The 21,338-nt window shown below is 40.2% G+C and overlaps 1 protein-coding gene across 4 annotated transcripts in view; it reads right to left on the minus strand.

The window, feature by feature from the left end:
• Positions 1–21,338, minus strand: part of LOC119734636 (ATP-binding cassette sub-family A member 2-like) — a 72,038-nt gene that overhangs the window by 19,695 nt on the left and 31,005 nt on the right. For 3 of the 4 annotated variants that reach the window (XM_038208182.1, XM_038208183.1, XM_038208181.1), the window contains exons 23-32: positions 20,143–20,252; positions 19,350–19,481; positions 10,430–10,510; positions 8,555–8,751; positions 7,110–7,322; positions 6,280–6,576; positions 5,480–5,689; positions 3,985–4,351; positions 2,810–3,030; positions 949–969 (exon numbers count right to left, since the gene is read on the minus strand). In XM_038208182.1, coding sequence (XP_038064110.1) covers positions 949–969; positions 2,810–3,030; positions 3,985–4,351; positions 5,480–5,689; positions 6,280–6,576; positions 7,110–7,322; positions 8,555–8,751; positions 10,430–10,510; positions 19,350–19,481; positions 20,143–20,252 — 1,849 coding nt within the window. The remainder of the gene's footprint in view (positions 1–948; positions 970–2,809; positions 3,031–3,984; positions 4,352–5,479; positions 5,690–6,279; positions 6,577–7,109; positions 7,323–8,554; positions 8,752–10,429; positions 10,511–19,349; positions 19,482–20,142; positions 20,253–21,338) is intronic. The other variant, XM_038208184.1, reaches the window with a different exon arrangement.

The raw sequence follows: 21,338 nt of genomic DNA on the forward strand, positions 1-21,338 counted from the left end.
AGCCATTCCTGATCTAAAAAGAGGTGCTCATCAATATGTCTAGAAGTGCTCACTAACAAATAGAAAACCCTTCAAGGAGGGACCAAAGATGCACTAACCCATTTGCCAGCTAATTTAAACCACAAACTATTTCTTCTAGGAAACTGTAGTGACATTCACAAATTTTACTCGGTGTCAGAGAATTACTCAAGAATACAACTATCATTCTATGATTGTCATGGAAACAGTGCTTACTAGTATTATATTACACGCCCAACCGCAATACAAATACAACCCATGACTTTCCATTGTAGAACACTTTAATATCCTTGACTCCTTCAGTATTTATCTCACTTTTCGTCAACTGTCTATTTGGAAAGTGTCACTGTTAAACACAGCAACGTTCTCTAGGTATCTCAACTGACTTAAAACTGTAAGGAAGTTAGTATAAAAACATCAAAATCATAAAATCAGAAAAAAAAGGAAAAATGCACAAAATGCAAACCACGTCAAAAGACACATGCGTCAATTGTGCACAAGAAAAGAAGCATTAAAAACAAATGTGTTTAAGCTGTATGGATAGGGCATGACACAGTGCAATAAGAATGCTTTATTATTCACGAGCATGTTGAAGTGCTTATCCAGTTACAAACTGTACTACGTTTGGATTTATTGCTGCTTGAATTTATTTGAAAAGTCCAAATTGTTTAGGATACCTGAAAAGTAGCAAACACAAATGCCTTTGTACAAATGCAAATAGAATGCAAATTTGGGACACCACAAGTAAATACTTATATCAAATTTGCTTCACGTTTGTCAGCTGTACGAGCCAGATTTTGGAGTCAACATTTTCACTCGGTAGACACCGCTCCAAATTGATTTTGTTTTCTGAAGGGAGGGGGGGTATCAAACTGGGTCTGCACTTCAACCACAAAGCGTTGCGCAATTTAAACATACAATTATACTTACTCGTAAAAGATGCACCACCATCTATAACATGGTCCACACAACAAACGGGGAGAAAGCAATTTCAAAGACAAATAAAACGTTAAGGGAATCATTACACAAATAACCGGGGGGTCAAAGGTTAGCTGACTGGTATCATGCAAATATGGCTGGTTCACACAGTTCATGCATGTACTGATCATACCAGGGGATAGGGAAATGCACTGCAATTCAAAAGTTGTCTGGTTATCAATTTTCAATCCTCTGATTTTAAGAAAAAAAAAACTACTGTGGCCAAGGAATACAAGGAGCGCATTCGATTACTTCCCCCGCGCTTACGCGTGCAAGCGCAACTGCATTCGATTGAACTCTCACGTGACTTCTCGCACTTGCTTGAGCCTGGCCCGAGCACCAACCCTCTGGTTGCAGACCAGTAAATCGGTCCGAAATTGCCTACGCCGGCCAAATCACGATTTGCATGCCCGCAAAATCTTCAGTATTTGAGCATGCTGTGGGCCATGAACTTGGGGGTTTGTAAAAAATATGGGTGGAAGCCGTGCACAGGACTGTGAGCTTGTAGTTCCGTTCAATTTGGATGAAATTGGGGCCTTTAAAGCGCTCTATTTTGCAATGGAGTGTAGGCATCGTTTTTCAAAATGGCGATGGGCTTCAGGACTATTTTCAGGGGGTGATCATCTTCGGATGGAAATTTCTCCTAAAAGTCATCAGTTGACCCCCCAAAAATTGAAAAGAAAATGAAAGATGACGAAATAAGCTTTAATTTGATGTGTGTCTCAAACACCTTGGAGAGTTGTGAGTATTTTTCCCGAATTTCTGAAGTGGGAGCATTTACCATTAGGGTCTATGGAAGTTTATTTACTGGTCTGCAACCCTCTGAGCTGGTTACTTGGGTAAAGAAGCCCACAATATAATGCGAAAACATGGCAGCTAAGACTAACGCTGCGGTGGTGGGAGATTCGAAAGTGTCTCAGCTTCACTTCACACTAGTAGTAGACGACGGGAGGAAATTTAAGTTAATTTTAAACATAGAGCAAGGATATACCCGGCATTTCTTGTTCACTTTGGAAGAGCAAGCACAGTGGTGGCCACCATGGCTTGCTCTCCACAGCTCAAAACCATTTGCATTTTGCAAAGGGGATTTGATCGCTGCACGTGACCTCTTGACCCGGTCTGGTTGCTATGGCTCGACCTCAAGTAACCCGAGATCGTTCGCTTATTGTTACAAATTGTGCATGTGCATCTATACCCAAGACGAAAATACGAGTATGCGCAAGGGAAGTAATCAAACATTCTGCTTGTGTGTCTTTACAACAAGAATGCTCATTAGTTTGTCATTAGTTAAAATTTTTTTACATGGTGGTGAATTGAATACTTTCATTCAAAAATAGAAAACAATTCCCTGCCATTTTTTTTTAACTAAACCTAACCTGAGTACTAAGTGTTTAGAAAGAGGAAGATATCCCACACACTGTAGCCCCAGTGTCTGAGTGTCTGAAATTCAAATACCCACGAACACCTGCTTCATAGCTCAGTTTATGGGCTACGTGCGCCAACAAGAGAGGGCGCCTTTTTATCACTTTTGAAAGTCCTGTGGACAGGGCACACCGTGTGCACCTACTGGTTCGCGTACGTACAACGCAAAGTAGGCACGCATTAGTTTATTCTAAATGTGCACAGAGTCATAACGTCTTTGCGTCAGGCGTCGTCTGCGACGCGTTCGAATGTCTCACCCGATGGTCAATGAGGGGGTACTTGCGCACGGAGCCCCTTGTACTAATTTCCAAGGTGAGGATGTAATTACAAATATGAGCAAAATATCCAACTTTGGGATGAAACGATATTCAGTCTGAACAAACAGCCTCACCATCAAACTCGGACTCCTCGGGCGGAGGTGGCTCGTGGGGGATCTCGGGGACGTAGTTGGACAACGGTTCTCCCTTCTTGAAGGATTCCTCGCACATTCGATCAAAGTATTTGCCTCGAAGATTGACACTGGATGAGTAGTTGTTGGACTGGACCAGTCTGTCCAAGGTGCCATTCCAAGGTGTCTTCAGGACACAACTTGCGCCGATCCCTGCCGGGTATCTGTGCAAAAAGGATGTTAATTTCATTAAAGTAAGGTTGGAACTCAATTCCTTGCCTTCCAATTCTGCTTTATCTGTTCAAATTTTATCAAGACGACTTTAAAATAGTGAATTTTATTTCAAGACATAAATGAAAACTCTGAGGTTTCGGAAAGCACACATGATTTGACAACAGGAATTTCATTAACCCTAACAGAACTCAACCCATCAAACCCCAACGGCATGTTTTGTTGGAATCTGTTAGGATGGGTGCAGTACCTCTACAGTCTTTTACATTGGGTTAGCACACCTCCAGAAACAAAGAAAGAAATATGTGTGTGCAGTTTCCCATATGGTGTTGGAATTTGCCAGGATGGGTATGGTTCCTAGTTAATCATGCAAGGGAGTTAGGGTTAATGATATGTAACGATCAAATCAATTATTTCACTGGATCAAATCATCAAGCTGACCAATTTAGCTTAGTGCTTAAGACAAATTTGTAGTTGTAAGCAAAATAGTAATAGTAATAATAACACAAAAAATAATAGGTTGGGGGGGGGGGGCTATTCATTCTTACTCGCAGCTGAGAAGCTGAATTGTGAAGGATACGGTTACAACGTGTTTGAGCGGAAGGCATGTAAAGGGGCCTTAGGCTGCCGACATACGACCCATGTCTGACCATGGAGCACAGCCAGAGATTGTTGATTTTTACAGAGGGAGGAAAATTGGAGGGCCCAGAGAAAAACCCTCGTGGCACAGGAGAGAATCAACTCACACAACTCGACTCACATATGGTCCGAGCCGGGAATCGAACCCGAGTCACATTGGTGAGAGGTGGGTGCTTTACGCACTAGCCACCCATGCCACCAAAACGTCAAAGCTGTAGTGCATCTGTGATGGCATGTTTATCTTGTGAATTCACATTTACGTCTTTCATATTTCATCTTAAAAAAAAAAAAAAATGCTTAACATTTACCTTAATGTGGATGTCAATTGTGTCGGATCAGCATCGCCGTTAACTGAGCGGTAGATATGATAGCTCCGCCTGTTATTCAGAGCCTCATTTGCATACACTGAATATGTATTGTCAGGGTAGGTCAACGGGTGGTACTGCGACGGCGTCAGGATCCGCGGAGGGAAGTTGCCCACTTTGGGAGCGGACAGCGCGACGCTCATCGCGATGCAAACGAAGAACGCCGGTAGGATCAGCTGCGTGAAGAGACTCTTGCGGTTGTGTCTGGTGTAGTGGAAGCGCTTGATCATCAACGCTTGGAACTGACTGAGTTGTAGCAAGATGCCCGTCAGTAAATAGGAGCCTGTGTCGTCCAAGTGGGTCGAGGATGCTGAAGTCAATCAACGAAAAGAGGAAAGAAAACACACATTCTAAAAATAAGTGTTTTAGACATGAAGAGGGTCTGATAGGTATGAAAAAGTATTGATTTATTCATTTATTTTATTTCCACCAGCCAACAGTTGGTAACCACCAGTTACAGGCAGGCCCGGTTTATTCAATAGGCACAGTGGGCAATGTGCCTACGGCCTACGAAAAATTCAGGGGCCTACGGACAATTTGGGGGCCTACAAAAATATCGCAGTGTGCCATAATATACATATAGGCCTAGCCACACACACACACCCACCGCAGAGAAAAGTTTTTAAAAAAAATTAGGCTCTCTCTCAGAATTTTCGATTTCACCAACTGACGTTGTCGTTTTCCCCTCTCTCAACTACTTTCGTCCCTGAAAAAAAAATGTAGCCTTCATTCTATATTTCTATGTATTCTATAGCTCAGAATAGCTTATTCAATTACTCCAAACTCGAAAATGATGTTTAAATGATGATTTTTTTCAAAAAAAAAAAATATTGGTTAAAGTGGTCAGAAATAGCCTCAGATCATACCACAGAGTGTCTAGAATCCAACAATTCTTCGGAGCCCTTAAGCGGGCCCCGAACACCACGTCGTTTAGGCTTTGTACTTGCGTTAGTTCTGATCAAGATACACAATGTATCTAGCAACAAACCCTTGCTTGCAGTCACCTCAACAAGGTTCCACGGGATATATTTGCCCCCCCCCCCAAAAAAGAAAAAATATATATTGCTTTATAGCAAAATCAAAATATAAGCCAAAGTCTCATGCAAGAAATATTTCTCACGATTGCTGACCTGCCAACATTTCCATCTTGCAATCAGGGAGATTTTATACAACCATCAAGGACATATTTAGAATTACAATCAACATAATAGGGCAAAAGTTTGCATAATCAGGCAGATTTTCAAATTTGTTCATCAGAACACGGAAATATTGGTTTATTTTCAGGGAACTTTCTGCAGAATCAGGGAGAGTTGGCAGAACTGGATCGGATTGGTTCCCAGCCTATAATTGCTTGGCATTATAAATCTGCTTAGCAGTATCTTCTGCTCATCAGTTCTGAATTTTAATCCCAAGTAGGTCAGTACAGCAAAAACTTTACCAGTTTGTTGCTCCTCCTGCGATACTGAACTGTAACCTCCCCTAGTCTGAGAGTGGGCCTGTCCCGTGAAGACCTCATCTGATACACTGCTACTGCGATGGAACTGACTGACATTGGACAGTTCCACTTCCCCCGGAGGTGTGTCACTACTGGATGGCTGTGTTGGGAGGGGATAGTCTACTGTGGAGTAGTCGGAAGATGACTCTCCATCTAAAATAAAATAGTAAGGGGAAATAATCATTTAATAATATAACACAAATTTTGCTAATCGCAAGCTTGAAATAACATATTTATAAATTCAATTTCAACATATGTGATGTGATCAAGCTAAATGAGTCGTTTGTCGACCCTGGTCAATTATTTTTTACAGATTTTAAAAGAGTACAACTTCAGCATTACTGCTGTAGAAAACCCCATGCTGGTACCATCTATAGTTCAAACATTATGGAAGTCGGAACACCAAGAGATGTGATGAAGTGATGTGATAAAGTGGCCCTACTTTGGCCTGAATCTCCAAATGAAAGTTCCCGACAAACGACTCATTTAGCTTGATCGCATCACATATAGGACTTAGTTCATGGCAATCTCCTCGGTTTTATCTCTGAAATTTTCCTCCAAATACTTTATCATGGCTTTTGCCTCATTTTCCTCTCTGTGAGGATTAATAAAATGATTGTGGTACAGTACTCGTGATGATAGAAACTGCCAAGAGTCCTTCTCTCAATATCATAAATGAGCAATATTGAGAAAAAAAATAGCCAAACTTCTTTAACACCTCAGGACTTTGTAGCATCTCTTACCGACTTTATTGACTCCAAACCTATCCGCGACTTTCAGGAAGACCTCTTCCAAGGATGAATCCATCAATCCATATCCTGACAGATTCAAGGCTTCCAGTTTCTCCTCGGTCAGTTCCTGGAACAGATCTTCCAACGTTCCCTTCTGCATGGCCTCGGTGGGCAGGACGTACGTCAACTCTCGTAGAGTCTCGGAGGAAAGCGTCGCCCTGGCAACGTGTTGCTGGATGAATTCGGTGACGTCTTTGGTGCAGCAGTTGGAGAAGAAGGAGTCGTTTCTTGGAGAGTTTTGTTGTGGTTCTAGGGAATGTAACAATACACAAATTACACATGAACAGATAACCAAGATTGATAGGGTCGGTTGGTTGGTTCAAGTAAGATACAGCAGCAGGAAATTGCAACCAATCAGTATTTAAGGTCGAGCAGATCATTTGTCATTGGTGCGTTTTTTTTTTCGTTTGAAGCAACCAAAGAGCTCAAAATCTAAAGACGGGTGCTTAACAACTAACCTGATGAAATTTGAGCTCTGTGAATGCTGTATATTCCAAGAAAACAATATTCTAGGATCTCAATTTCAATTCAAAAGTTGCCGAGTCACGTTTTGAATTGCGCCCAAAATCAGCACCCGGGAGACGTTCTCACTCAGCCGATTGCAGATACGCGATTTCACGCACTGAACCGACGAATAACAGCAACTGCAGGAGGTCGTGGGTTCGAGTCCCACCCGAGTGTTTTTTTTTTTCTCACAATTACTCGGGACAACACTGAGTATACAGAGCTTATAAAAATGCGTTGGTGAAGGGCAAAACCCAATGCTGATTTTTAGTTCTTACCGTCGTTCGTTTGCGATGTGCTTGAACGGTTACAATTCTCACTGGGTGCGACTGGCTTCTTGATGAGGGTTAGCTGGTACCCGTCACCAAACGTTGCCTTGAGAAACAGTGAGGAACCAACACACTTGAGTTCACCGTTAGACAAGATGGCGATCCGGTCGCCGAGGATGTCAGCTTCATCCATGTGATGGGTGCACAGAATAATGGTCCGACCTGGCCAGTTTAAAAGGGACAAAAATACGAGATATTTTTACTATAACAACGAAACTACCATGCACAGTTTTGCTTTTTAGATAAAAACAGATATTTCATTTGATTACTACGTATGCACCTGTCAATTATAGGACGGACCCCATGACCCCCAGCATGGTGCGTCCAGTGTGCATCCTGTTCTACATGGCTGTGACACAGGGGTGCGTCAAGTCATGATTTGGTGTGTCAAACAATTTTTTGGGTGACCACTTTTCCTCAGTAGGCGCAACACAAACTGTGAAAGGTGGGCCAAAAATGTTGCCAAATAGCATAAAAACTACACATTTGGTGCTTCATTAATCTAACTACTGGGTAGTCTCTAGTATCTAGATTCCACAAAAAGATGATCCACTGTTGGACAATGACACACCATTCCCAGGGGTGTGTCATACAATTGATAGGTGCAGTAAGCTAGCACGGCTGACATAATTTCCTTGTGTTTATAGCTTGCCTGCCACACCTTGCCCTTATTTATGGAGTATTTCATACAGTAACCAAGCTGCAGTGCCTCATTTATATTTATTTAGTATTTCATAAGCTAGCCTGACATATCTACTTCGTATTTATTATTTCATAAGGTAGCTTGGCTGCCATACATTGCTTGTATATATTGAGTATTTCATAAATGTAGCCTGCCAGTCATACCTTGTTTATATTGAATAAGTAAAGGTACCCTGGCTCCCGATCCTTACTTGTATTTATTATCACATAAGGTAGCCTGGCAGTCATACCTTGCTTAATATATTGAATAAGTATTTCTCCAAGGTACCCTGGCTCCCAAACCTTACTTTGTATGTATTATCACATAAGGTTGCCTGGCAGTCATACCTTGCTTACATTGAATAAGTTTTTCTCTAAGGTACCCTGGCTCCCGAACCTTACTTTGTATAACATGTATTATCACGTAAGGTAGCCTGGCAGTCATACTTTGCTTACATTGAATAAGTATATTTCTCAAAGGTACGTACCCTGGCTCCCAAACATTAGGTAGCCTGGCAGTCATACTTTGCTTACATTGAATAAGTATATTTCTCAAAGGTACCCTGGCTCCCAAACCTTACTTGTATTTACTATCACATAAGGTAGCCTGGCAGTCATACTTTGCTTACATTGAACAAGTATTTCTCTAAGGTACTCTGGCTCCCAAACCTTACTTGTATTCATCATCACATAAGGTAGCCTTGCAGTCATACCTTGCTTATATTTAAGGAGGAGCTCCCAAATAGCTCGGCGAGCACACGGGTCGACCCCCGCAGTAGGTTCATCAAGTATGACCGTCCGAGAACCACCAACAAACGCTATCGCAACGGAGAGTTTACGCTGCATGCCACCAGACAAAGTGTTGACGACACTGCTACGCTTCTTCAACAGGCCAATGTCTGTGATCATCCTGATGTCACAATTCAAAAGAAAATGATTTAGTTACAGGATATAAAAGTACTCAGACTTTCAGACACATTTAGACACTGTCTATGAAACGAAAATGACTTCAAAATAATATTTAATTTAAACTTTAACAACAATTTAAAGGTAGAGTAGATCATTTGCCATTTGTGCATTTTTTCCGTTGAAGCAAAAAAAGTGCTCAAAATCTAAAGACCGGTGCTTAACAACTAGCCAGATGAGCTTTTAGCTCAGCGAATGCTGTATATTCCAAGAAAACAAAATTCTAAGATCTCGATTTCAATTCCAAAGTTGCCAAGTCACAGTGTTGTTGACTCGAGTCGCTATTTTTTTTTACTCGAGACTTGACTTGACTTGACAAAAAATGACTTGAGACTTGACTTGACTTGAAAAAATATGACTTGAGACTTGACTTGACTCGAATAAATTCGACTTGCAGACATTAACACATTTCTCAAAGTTACAAAAAAACACAAACATCTGGGTGTTTGTGTGCACTAGCAAAATCAGTTGAAAAGAATGCAGAGAATACATAGCAAATTAGCAACCAGCTCGCGATAGCTGGGAATCCTGAGCCTGCCACACATCATGTACATGACTATCTATGTGTGCGTGTGTTATGGACAGCGTATCATACTGAACCTCCTCCTGCATGCGAGGTGAAGTTTGTGCCGTGCGTAGTCTGAGTACCATCCATTGTTATAAGAGCGGTCATTCCATAGCGGAGACCATAATTACAGGTTACACGTATGTAGACATTGAGTGGTTTACCGGTAAGCGTGCTAAATGCAACTAGGGTTTAAACGACTGGAAAATGGCTGCTACCCCCAATCCGCTATAAAGCAACAAGAATTCGCATCATGTATTAAACGAAAACGTTCGGAGGGATATTTTGTCAGACGTCCTTCAAACATTCAACAAGAAGTTTGAAAATATATCAAAATGTGTTTTGGATACAAATAAGGCGTTTGATAGAGGATGTTTGAAAAGTATGATTTTTTTTATCTCCTTTATACATTCCCTACTCTGGCTCCGTCGTCGAACACATAAACTGGTTCACGTACGTAGTACGTGCATCTAATATTTCTTTTTTTTAATGACTCGAGGCTTGACTTGACTTGAAAAAAAATTGACTCGAGACTTGACTTGACTTGCTAAAATTAGACTTGGGACTTGACTTGACTTGAAAAAAAATTACTTGGTTACAACTCTGCCAAATCATGTTTTGAATTGTGCCCGAAATCAGCATCCTGGACACGTTCTTATTCAGCTGACTGCAGCTATGGATGTCATGCACTGAACCGACAAATAACAGCAACTGCACGTGCACGTGTCGTGTTAACACTTACGCGCACCCATGCACAGATTTGCCAGATTACAAATCAACTATTAACAGAAATTTCTAAAAATGTGTCACTTGACGCACCTTTGGAAATGGCCCTTTTATTGTTTTTTTTTCGAAATGACAAAGAGAGTTTATTGCCATTACTATCTGTAAACCAAGTCAGTTTTTTCAACAACAATTCTGGAAGGCTGCAAATGATGTACCCTACCTTTAAACTTTTATGCAATTTAGAGATTCACAAAAATGGAATTGACACCAAGAAATCCCATCTTTTCAACAACATTATGGAAAACATCAATTAAAAAAAGAACATACTTACTTGGTCATTTCTGATTTGATGAGAGAGCTTGGAACACCTTTCAGTAAGCAGTAAAACCAGATATGTTCCTCTACTGTCAGTCTGCGTTGGGGAAAAAAGTTTTCTCGATAAAAAACAACAACTCATAATTCAAGTATTGAAAATTTAAACAAACCACATCACAGGCTGGATTCTGAAACAGCTGCAAAAAAAAGGTCTCCAATTGTTCATGTTAATGAAAGAAAAACCAAGTGTCCAAACTCAAACTAGAATATATAATAAAAACAAATTCTCTAAAATTAATTCTGCCCTAAACCCCTAGGTCCTCTAGCTAGGATGCAACCTCAATCCTGCAAAATCCTCTAATTACCACCATTCAAAATACTGCAAGAAACTTGCACGACGCCCCTGGCAGCCTGGCAGTTTGTATAACTGTACAGGCAGTTAGTAAGGACAATTTTCAGTGTACCTAACAAAAATGGAAAGCGTCATACCTAGCAGAAGGGATTAGCAATAAACCTAGTAAGAAAGGTAGAGCAAGGTTAGTGTTTTTGTATTGGGCAAAGTGGAATGAAGATGGGAGCTTGGAATGGAAGTTGAACATTATAAAATGGAATTATTGCGTCCCCATTTAAACACTGTATACTCAGTGTGTTACCTCCCCCCCCCCCCCCCCCCCCCCCCCCCCCCCCCCGTGCCTCCCTCCCCCCCCCTTGTAAACAAGCATGTACATGTGCATGTAGCGGGAATGTAACAGATGGTACCGTGCTACAACAAGGGATGATGGCACGGTTTAATTGTTTTCCATGGATCGACAAATCACCATCGAGGATTCAAGTTATCTTGAAAATAGTACACAAAGGTACACGTCAGTTTAGCACAATGTCTTAATACTCTAAATAATAGAAGCTTAATTACAATAGTTCAAAAAGCTTTATGAAAAAAGGATATTGATGAGTGATACAATGTAAGTGAACGGTAACATCGTACCAATGAGTGTTGTGTACCACAGTCCCTCTTTAATGGGAACATGTTCCTCATAGGCTCGATCTATTGGTCCTCTCTGGAACTTTGCCCTGGAAAGATCCCAAGCTTCGTACATGTACATGTACATTGTAAGTTAACGATTGGTCCATGTACATGTAGGGTAGACGTCCTGAATTTCGGCACGTCCCGAAATACAGCACCCCTGTATAAATAGTTGTGTACCACAATCCCTCTTTAATGGGAACATGTACCTTATAGGCTCAATCTATTGGCCCTCTCTGGAACTTTGCCCTGGAAAGATCCCAAGCTTTGTACATGTACATGTACCAGTACATTGTAAGTTAATGATTGGTCCATGTACATGTAGGGTAGACATCCTGAATTTCGGCACGTCCCGAAATACGGCACCCCTACATAAATAGTGAACTGGCCTGCCCACGTGACCACCTATGTTGCAATCGAGTTTTCAATAAAAAATAACAGAAGCTTGCGACGCATTCTTGCAAAAAACATGGGATTAAAAATCTCTCCGTAAAAGGTGAACTATTTTTTCAAGTTTTTAGGATTCCTTGTAAGATAGGGTTTAAGATGAAAAGATGATTGCAGCCATTTGTTCATGTGGAAGTGGTTAAAATGGAAGTTTTTTCTGACGTTGGTGATGGTTTGCACAGGGTGCCGAATTTCCGGACAACATGAACGTCTTTCAAAGTCACGTGACATTACCAAAGCAGGTTTGGGATCGATTTGTGTGCTGCCAGATCTGTTGGCAGACATCCAAAATAATTTGTCATCAGCATATAGCCTAGAAAATGTAACCCTAATGTCACACACCGCGGGCTCCACATGTATGTAAACACCCACGCGCATCAGCTGTTTTTGTTTGTTTGGTTCCCTGATCTACTATGCAATTTATAGACTACACAGCTTTCAGGAATTGAGAGTTCAGTGATCGGTCTATTAAACTTGGTTCCTTCAGGTCACGTACAGTACATTAATGGTACATTCAGAATGGTGGAACCAGAAACCATGCAAATTGCAAAATCCTTTGCATTTTAGTACAGTTGCTGTTGGTACGTGTATGTGTAGGGGCGCTGACAATATCATGTACTGGTAATTCATGACAGTTTCCAGTTGTGCAAGAGAATTTGTACCGGGTACGTCGGGCATAAAGGCAATATTCTCTACCTGTAGTTCACACACATGTACATGCACAGAAGATGTGGTCTGCTTCTGGGCTGTGTTTTTCTGAAGGTACTGTAGTCACTTTGGAATGTACAAGTATTGAACTGCTCATGAGATGAAGAAAATTCCAACGAAAGACACATTGAACTTGAAGATCAGTTAGGGGCAGTGGTGCACACAAAAAACTCAAAGGAGCATTAATTTGTTTTTGCATCCTTTTGTTCTGTGTTACAGGTTTACAAGCACACCAGCGGCATATTGTTTGAGCTGCATTTTTAGACATGGGGTTAGGTCAGGTATGTCGACCTGTTGTGCCACTTGCGAGGACAAATTCAGATGGAGACAGTCCAGGCAGGGACAGCAGACTTCAGGGCCTGCTCAGAACAGTGCCAGCGAACAATCTGAAAATCTAAAGATGACAACCATTGGTTCTGACCAGCAGTTAGACTCTGATCACCTGCCGACACTGGAGGTTGGAAGCCCAGAGGTCCGGGAAAGCTCAACTGTGCGTAAAAACACCGAACCACCAGGTTCTCTTGTTGACCCCGAAGTACTTCACAGGCTCCTGCCCGGATCACGTAATTCGGCTGACCAAGAAAGCAGTGATTAGACACCTTTGATTTTTCAGAAATCTTGAAGACCATAATGTACTGCATGTTCGAGCCGTATATTCATGTGTACCATATGTCGTATGAATAGTATGTCTGCATAAGTCACGTACAGCTGTGATGTTGCCTGGCAAACAAGCAAGACTGGAAAACAAGCAAGACTTTTACAAGCACTATCTCTTCCCATGATTCAGGATGTAAGTGCTCCTTCCCACAATTCAGGATGGATTCAGGATATACTCAGGATAGACTAAGGATAGACTCAGGACAGATTCAGGATTGGAAGAGCAAGCAAACTGGCAAAACAAACATTTATTCCCTTATTTTGCAGACTCATACTCAGGTAAATGTTATTATGTGTTTGTGAAACTTGGGGCCAGTCTTTCCAGATTTTCAAAATACAACACTGTGCAGTAAAAGCAGAGCTTTCAGTTTTGTACAAACTTGTATTTAACCTTCAAAGATTTATTTGAATAGTCCTTGCTGTTTTGGACTTAATCTGGCTATTTTTCTTGTTATTCACTTGATTTAAACATGTACCGGTATGTAAAACAAAATTCAATCCACATTTTTGTTATGGAAACTTTAATTACTTTACTTAAGTGTGCTTAAGATTCAAATTATTTGTGTGCTGACAAAAATGCCAGCCTTGCAACTTCCAATGTAGACTGGTACCAGCCACCTGTTAGAATCGATACTGTAGCGACCGTGAATCAGCCTACTGGTTCACGGTGGTTGTAGAGATGGTTGTAACTTTTGAAATTGGGAACAGCTAAAAAACCATAAAACGTATTACATGTACATGTAGGTGTACATGTTAACTGTATATAGAGTCCTTATACTACCTCAAACTGCCTTGCCTATAATTACTCTCTGTATACCTCTCGAAACTGCCTACATTATGTAGTGCTCATGCAATGGTTAATTGGTTTAATGTGTACCTGTACATGTATATTGTATATATTACAATGTACATTATCTTCAAGCAAACTTGAATCCTCGATCCTGATTGGTCGATCCATGGCAACAAGCCGTGCTACATATAACCATACCGCACAACCACGGTTCATACCGCACTCTGCGTATTGCGCTATTCTAAGCCTACATGACGCGATTAGTGCTGCACAATTCACTGTGAATTCAAAAGTTGCGCGTAGGTTACACAGCATGCGTGTTCCAACTTTACTGTGCGTCAAGTTTGCTTGAAGATAAATTCGTTATCGCGCTCGCGCTCGTGGAACACGGAAAATGTAGTGCGTCTGTGTCCCACATACCACTCGGCCTTCGGTCTCGTGGTATGTGGGACACAGACGTACTACATTATTCCGTGTTCCACTCGCGCTCGCAAGATAACTAATAATGTATGTACCAGGTACTACAGGTATAAATCTATTATACAGCATTTGCTTTTGGTGTTATTGTCAAAAATTGATGGATTTTGGGGTTAGTAAAACTGACCTCTGTTTAAAGTTTTGTGTTCATAGATGCTGAAAAGAAAAAAAAAGAAAAAATGCTGTTCTTGCAGTCTGGTTTCCTGAACCTGCTTCAGATGAAACAGAGTAATTTATAGACGTCGGGGAATTGTCAGGTCAGGGAGCCAGACTAGCTGGCTGGCATCTGTTCACGGATGTGTAACTGATTGCAAACAAAATGTGGACTAACTAAATTTGGTACATTGGGGCAGTATTTTTTTGGGGGGGGGGGGGGGAAATCAGTTTTTTTTCCAACAATCCTCGGCCGACCATCGTTGGAAATTGATATAAAAAATTCCACTTTTCTGAATAATGACAGCACACCGGGAGCCATGATTTCACAGGGAGGGTGAGACTATATTATTCATGTGCAAATTTATGTACATTGTGCAGTCAATTATAAAGTAAGGTACATGTAATTCGTAATAATTTGATTATTTTGTTTTTTGATGTTTGCGAATGTTGTATATTAACTGAATATAGCCATAAGAAACAAAAACATATGGACATGGCACGGTTTATAGTAAACATGAATTGGCAACTCAATTTTTTTTTATTTCTGCATGATTTATCAGATGTCTGGATTATTTTGACCGCATTCAACATGCAGTCTTGCATGAAATTCAGAGCTACCGCAATCCTATTATTGGTGACTTTGTGCAGTTTGTCGGTGCAATTGTGCGTGCGGGAAATTAGTTTCGCTTTGTTAAACGTGACACAACTGGAGGCCACCGATGGATCGTACAAATGTGTTTGTCTCTTGAAGAAAGACTCATGGTACAATTCTGTAACTCTGTCACGGTACTAGAATTGCCCTTTTTTTTTGCCTTTTGTCTTTTTTATACATAGTAATGTGTAGCCGAGATGTATTTGGTACACTACCTCATTTAAAATTGTTTATAAATAGTTTTAAGTAGAAAAACTATAAACGTATCTTTCTACATGAGCCTGATCTACATGTATTTTGTTCTTTGTTTTCTTAGACTTTCTTTTCTATCCCATCTTTTGTGCAGCCCTCACCTGTATGATGAGCGACGCTCTTTGTTCAACTTTGTTATAATTATGTACATGCACATAGTCAGTTTGCCATTTTGTTTTGTTTTTATTATTTCCTGCATAGAATTACACACACACTTCAGTAGTTTCTGAGTTCGTTGCCCTATTTCATTGTCCACTCTAGACCCGACAAGTGTGACAGTAGTCCCCCATTTACCAGCTTTCAGCATCCAAATCCACAAACAGTGGTTACTGGTTTACATTCCTTGTGTCCAGAATTACAAAGATGCTCGGTTTAGAAAAGTAAATATGTCCGTGGGTGACGTGTTTACAGAAAATAAATCGTAGATCCATGCTTTCGTCGTGAAACGTAACATCCTCAGTATGAACATAGGAAGAATTTTACACGCGCGTATGCACGCCCCGCATAGCAACTGTGTTGCATAGGGGCGCGTAAGTCTTCACACGATGGTGGTTGGCTGTATTGTTACAAGCCACCGTAGGACTGTTGTATATTTGTCCAATTAAGGCTTATATGATGCTGGATCAATGCTGCTTCAGGTGCCCGGCAAACTTTTCGCTTGTTCTTGAAGCCGGTCTTTATATCACATGTTAATACACCCACACGTGATCAAGTCTCGACCAATCAGAAGGTATCAACCCTCCAAGGTATTCATTAATGTCCCTGGACAGTACGGTAAGTATAGGAATGTGCACGTTGACTTTCTCTCCGACCGTTGACTTTCTCTGTGACGACGCATAGTTTGGTTTCAGTATACCCGCTGCTACATCAGATTCGATCATGCAAGAAATCTTCACTAGTAAACAGGAGGTCATGGGTTCGAGTCCCATCCGAGTATTGAAGCCTGCAAACTTTTTCTCGCAAGTCCTCGGAAAACACTGAGTATACGATGTTTATAAAAGTACATCTGTGAAGGGCAAAGCCCGGAAATGTGAACACAGTTTCGTGTATTTTTAATGATTAGGCAGGTTCCTATAGCAAAACCATAAAGAGGGTTAACAAATATGCCTTTCGTTTGCTTGTGGAATGTTGTTTTGCTCTTTCTTTTCAGTGAAGATTGATACAAAAGGGGTTTCCAAAACGCTTCTTTTCTACGAAGATTTTTTTCCCAACAAATGGAAATCTGCTTTTGAGAAAGAATACAAAGAGAGTACAATAAAAAAAAACATGTTGAGCTGTATGGGGTTGAAAAGTTAAATAACGTTATAATTTTAAATGACACCAATGTTAATTTTTTGTGTTAGTTTTATGGGACACAGGCTGACCTTTTCTCTGAACATCAAAATTTAATCTGATGTCAAATTAGATTTGAAAAAAAAAATATATATAGTTTTTATTGAAAAGGTCACTCAAGTTGTCCATAATACGCAGTACGTCGTTGAGGAACCGCCAAAAACTGTGGAGTACATGTATGCTAACCAAAAAGTACAAAATGCTTCAGTGCTCAGTAAATGTGGCAATTAAAGAGACCATTTTTATGACTCGCGCCGACAAAGTCGAGGGGCATTCTGTTTCTTCCTTGTCCGTCCGTGGGTAGGCAGGAGTTTGTTTCTGCATTCAATAGGAGACGTTGAACAATAGAGGACAACAGGGTCCACAATTCCTGAAGGAATGAGGGACTACAGGGGGTCCACGTCCTATGACGTGTTTATGGTGTAAATCGAGGACACACACAGGCAAAATCATCAATGAATTGAGGACAGGAACCAAATCGAGGACTCCTCGGTTAGAAAACGTATACAAAACCAATGAGAGCTGTTGCAAAGGAAAGAGGAAGAGGAACAATAGAAAACCCTCGATTTACACCATAACAAACATGATGTGTAAACACCGGCAATCGTGGACCTGGGGTTAAGGCACAAACAATATGTTACATACCAAGTGTGGACATTCCCTTGGTTTCATGTAGTTAAGAAAAACCTCCGAAAAAAAATTATTTTACTCTCACTGTGAAAACCCTTTCAATCCAATTTTTTGCTATGATTCCCTTTAGTGTCCCCTTCATTTTGCCACAGATAAACCTAACCCAAAAAATGCCTCTAAACCTGTTTTCCAGAAAGAGGGAAACACTGTGTGGATTTGCCCAAGTCCACACAACGTCTCCTCTACCTGGTTTATGTGGACCTCTTTTGTTCGGTGTAAATTTATGGTTTATGGTGTAAATCGAGGATTTTCTACTGTTCCTCTTCCCTTTTCCCTCGTTTATACTCTTACTTTTTTGCAAAAGCTCTCATTGGTTTTTGTACACGTTTTCTAATCGAGGTCTTCCTCGATTTGGTTTCTGTTCTCAATTCATCGATGATGTTGCATGTGTGTGTCCACGATTTACACCATAAACCTACTCACCCATACACACACAGTCGTTTTTTGCTATGCTTCCGAGGATTGGCTTTGTGTTTTCCTTTGTCCCTGTAATATAACACTCTCCCATAGACTAAGCACACAAACCTGCGTTCGAGGACAATAGGCACCTTCCTTCGAGGATCAATGGCCCCTTTGTGCTCCTTTTGTTGTCTGTCCTCAGGCGTAATGCCATGCAGGAACACAAGGACACACAGGAAGAATACACAATCGCAATATCCCCCTGTATGGCTTAAAAGCCAGGGGGATAACAAAAATTCGATTCAGCCTCATCCCAAAAAACTCATCAATTTGGTTTGTTTATTTAGTCTATGGAGGGTGACCACTGCCTAAATCCTTCAAAATCCTCCGCCAAACTACTGCTAATGGCCGAGGCAGAGTCAATGACATTCAGAAAAATGCAGGCCTGATTTATGCATGGCTGAACACAAACAATGTAGATATACTGAACTTTATTGAACTTATTTATTTAACCTTCTTCAACCCCCTCATATAATTAAAACCTTTTTTAAATTTTTTTTTTTTTTTTTTATGAATCTTTTTTTTTTTTTTTTTTTTTATTGTAAAACTGTAATTTTTGGTTATTTATTAATAACTATTTATTTAAAGAATTAAAAATGCAATATTTACTCATTTATTTAATTAATTAATTAATTAATTAGGCTAACTTACTAACTTGTCTAATTATTTATTTATCTATTAATAGAAGTAGTAGTAGTAGTACATGTAGTAGTGGTAGTAGTTGAAGTACAATGTACATATTAATTTTGTTTATTCATTTAATTTACCTAGTACAAATGTAATTGAATTTTGTTTTTGTTTTTTGTTTTTTTTGCTTTTGATTTGTTTGTCTAATAATTATATAATTTACCAACTTTGTTCTTGACTTAATGTAACTTATTTAACTTTTTTTTTGTATAGTTAAGATTTCTTTTTATATTTATTGCTTGTTGTTTTCACGTATGCCATTCAGTTTGGAGAACCCCTAGACAGAAACAACGTTTCTTTTGGGCAATCCTTCGGGAGCTGAATGGTATTTTGTTTTTTGTTTGTTTGTTTATGTATCTAAAGCTTTTGTTGTTTTGTGTTGTAACTTTAGTCATTTGTTTACATGTATTTGTTGATATTTTCCCGAGAAATAAAATAGTATAGTATAGTATAGTACTGCCTGATGGCTTGACATAATGCATCCTCCGCAATCAACCGATACATTTTTTTGCTACATCCAAAATCCTCCAAAATCCTCCAAAACAGCCTGAAGGATTGCGGAGAATTGAAGAAGGTTAGGGTTAAATTGTAAACAAAATGCTTACTTGTCAAAGAGTGCGTTATGTTGAGGGCACATGCCGAGGCTTTTACGTATCGTGTCCATGTCGGAACGGATGTCCGAGCCGTAGATGTGAGCCGTGCCAGAAGTGGGCGGGAAGAGCCCAGTCAACATGGATCTACGACAGGAATAAAATATTCTTATAAGAAAAATTTTAATCAAAAATATTCAGAGGGTCTAACATTTCGGTCTTAACAAGACCTTTGTCAAAGGCAAATGATAGTAGTACAGAAAAAGTTACTTCAATATTATATTCCTGAGGCATTTACACTGTGCACCATTGCAGTCATGTCTATCACAAGTCCTCACAAGTAAATCGTAACTCCATCACAAGTCCATCACAGATCATCACAAGTCCATGACAGATCATCACAAGTCATCCAGTGGCAAGTCAAGTCACAAGCTATTCCAACAAACTATGAGAAAAGCATTCCTTTGTTATTGTTCGGTGGCATGGGTGGCTTGTGCGTAAAGCGCTCGCCTCTCACCAAGGTGACCACGGTTCGAATCCTGGCCGCGGATCGCATGTGAGTAGAGTTGTGCGTTGGTTCTCTCCTATGCCACAAGGGTTTTTTCTTCTGGCCCTCCGGTTTTCCTCCCTCCGGGAAAATTAAACACTTTTGATCTCAGGCTGTGCTCCGTGGTCATATATGGGTCGATGTGGCCGGCAGCCATAGGCGCCTTTACGTGCCAGTGGCCCGACCACAATTGCTACTAATTTTATTATTTTTTTTCTGTTACATTCTCTCTTTACTATTGACAAGACTGAAATATCTCACATTGTGGTCGTTTTGCCTGCTCCGTTGTGGCCAAGAAACGAGGTGATCTGTCCTTCGTAGAACTTCAAACTCAGTTTATTCACAGCTCTCTTCCCACCGGCTTGGTACACCTGTCATTCGAAAATGTAAGTTTTTTATCAAATATTATACATGGTCATATATGTCATTCCACACAGCAAACATCTAAATTTGTTTTAGGTGAAGACAGTTGCTTCTTTTTACCTTTTAAGACGAGGAAAAATATCGGTTCATTAATTAACTCCATTCATTACATAGAGCAGCAAATATTTTTTGGTACTATAATAACTGGCCTTGGTCAAGGCTTTCCACGATAGTGTCGGATGATCAATGGTCGGCCGCTAACATAAACAGTGGCCACGCACTGTACCTCACGCGGCTAGGCTACAATATGCAAATCAGTTTGTGCTGAACGAAAGCCTTGGCACAACCGTTCGCCTTGGCTTATGGTTTTCTTTATTTTGTCGCTGCAATTCCAGCGACGACCTAGTTTGCGAATAAAGCTGACATTATTCTTCAGTACTTGGTCGTGGATGCTCGTATTTTACATGAATAGAGAGTTGGATAGTGTGACTACATTCTCCAACAAGTTTGGAGTCTGCAGACCAAATATAACTCGATACAAACTTAAATTTGATTTAACTTATCCTCATCGCAACTATTCAATTTGTCTCGGTTTTTAGTGTCCCGTCTCGTGTTTTGTTTTGTCTGTCTTTAGTTTCCCTTTGACTGTTTTCGTGTTTATTCCTATTGTCTGTGTTTTCTGTCCGGTATTGTCCGTTTATGTGTTAGGCTGTTCTCTACAAGCTTCGGTTTATATAAACAGCCCCATAAACTTTTCCCCCTCATTTAATATATTTAGTCGTTGTACTACATTGTTGTATTATTATTTATTTAATTTATACAATTACCTTCTTTTTATTTGAAACCTTAGTTTGACTTATTTGTGGAGAGTATGGAAATAAATGTTACCTTTGAATTGAATTGAAATTGAAAAAATTAGAGCGGCCTGATATTTCAGCCTAAGCAAGGCCTTCTTCAGAGGCAAATTACAGAGAAACAAGAAACAAACATGATATAAATCCAGCGACAAAATATTGAAAATTGCCCAAAAAAGATCCGCCGAAGCGTCCCTTGTGCCAAGACCAGTGCAAATTGATATGCAAATTGTAGCCTAG

This window comes from Patiria miniata, unplaced genomic scaffold, assembly GCF_015706575.1.
Source record: "Patiria miniata isolate m_02_andy unplaced genomic scaffold, ASM1570657v1 HiC_scaffold_27, whole genome shotgun sequence".
In the NCBI taxonomy this organism is placed as follows: domain Eukaryota; kingdom Metazoa; phylum Echinodermata; class Asteroidea; order Valvatida; family Asterinidae; genus Patiria; species Patiria miniata.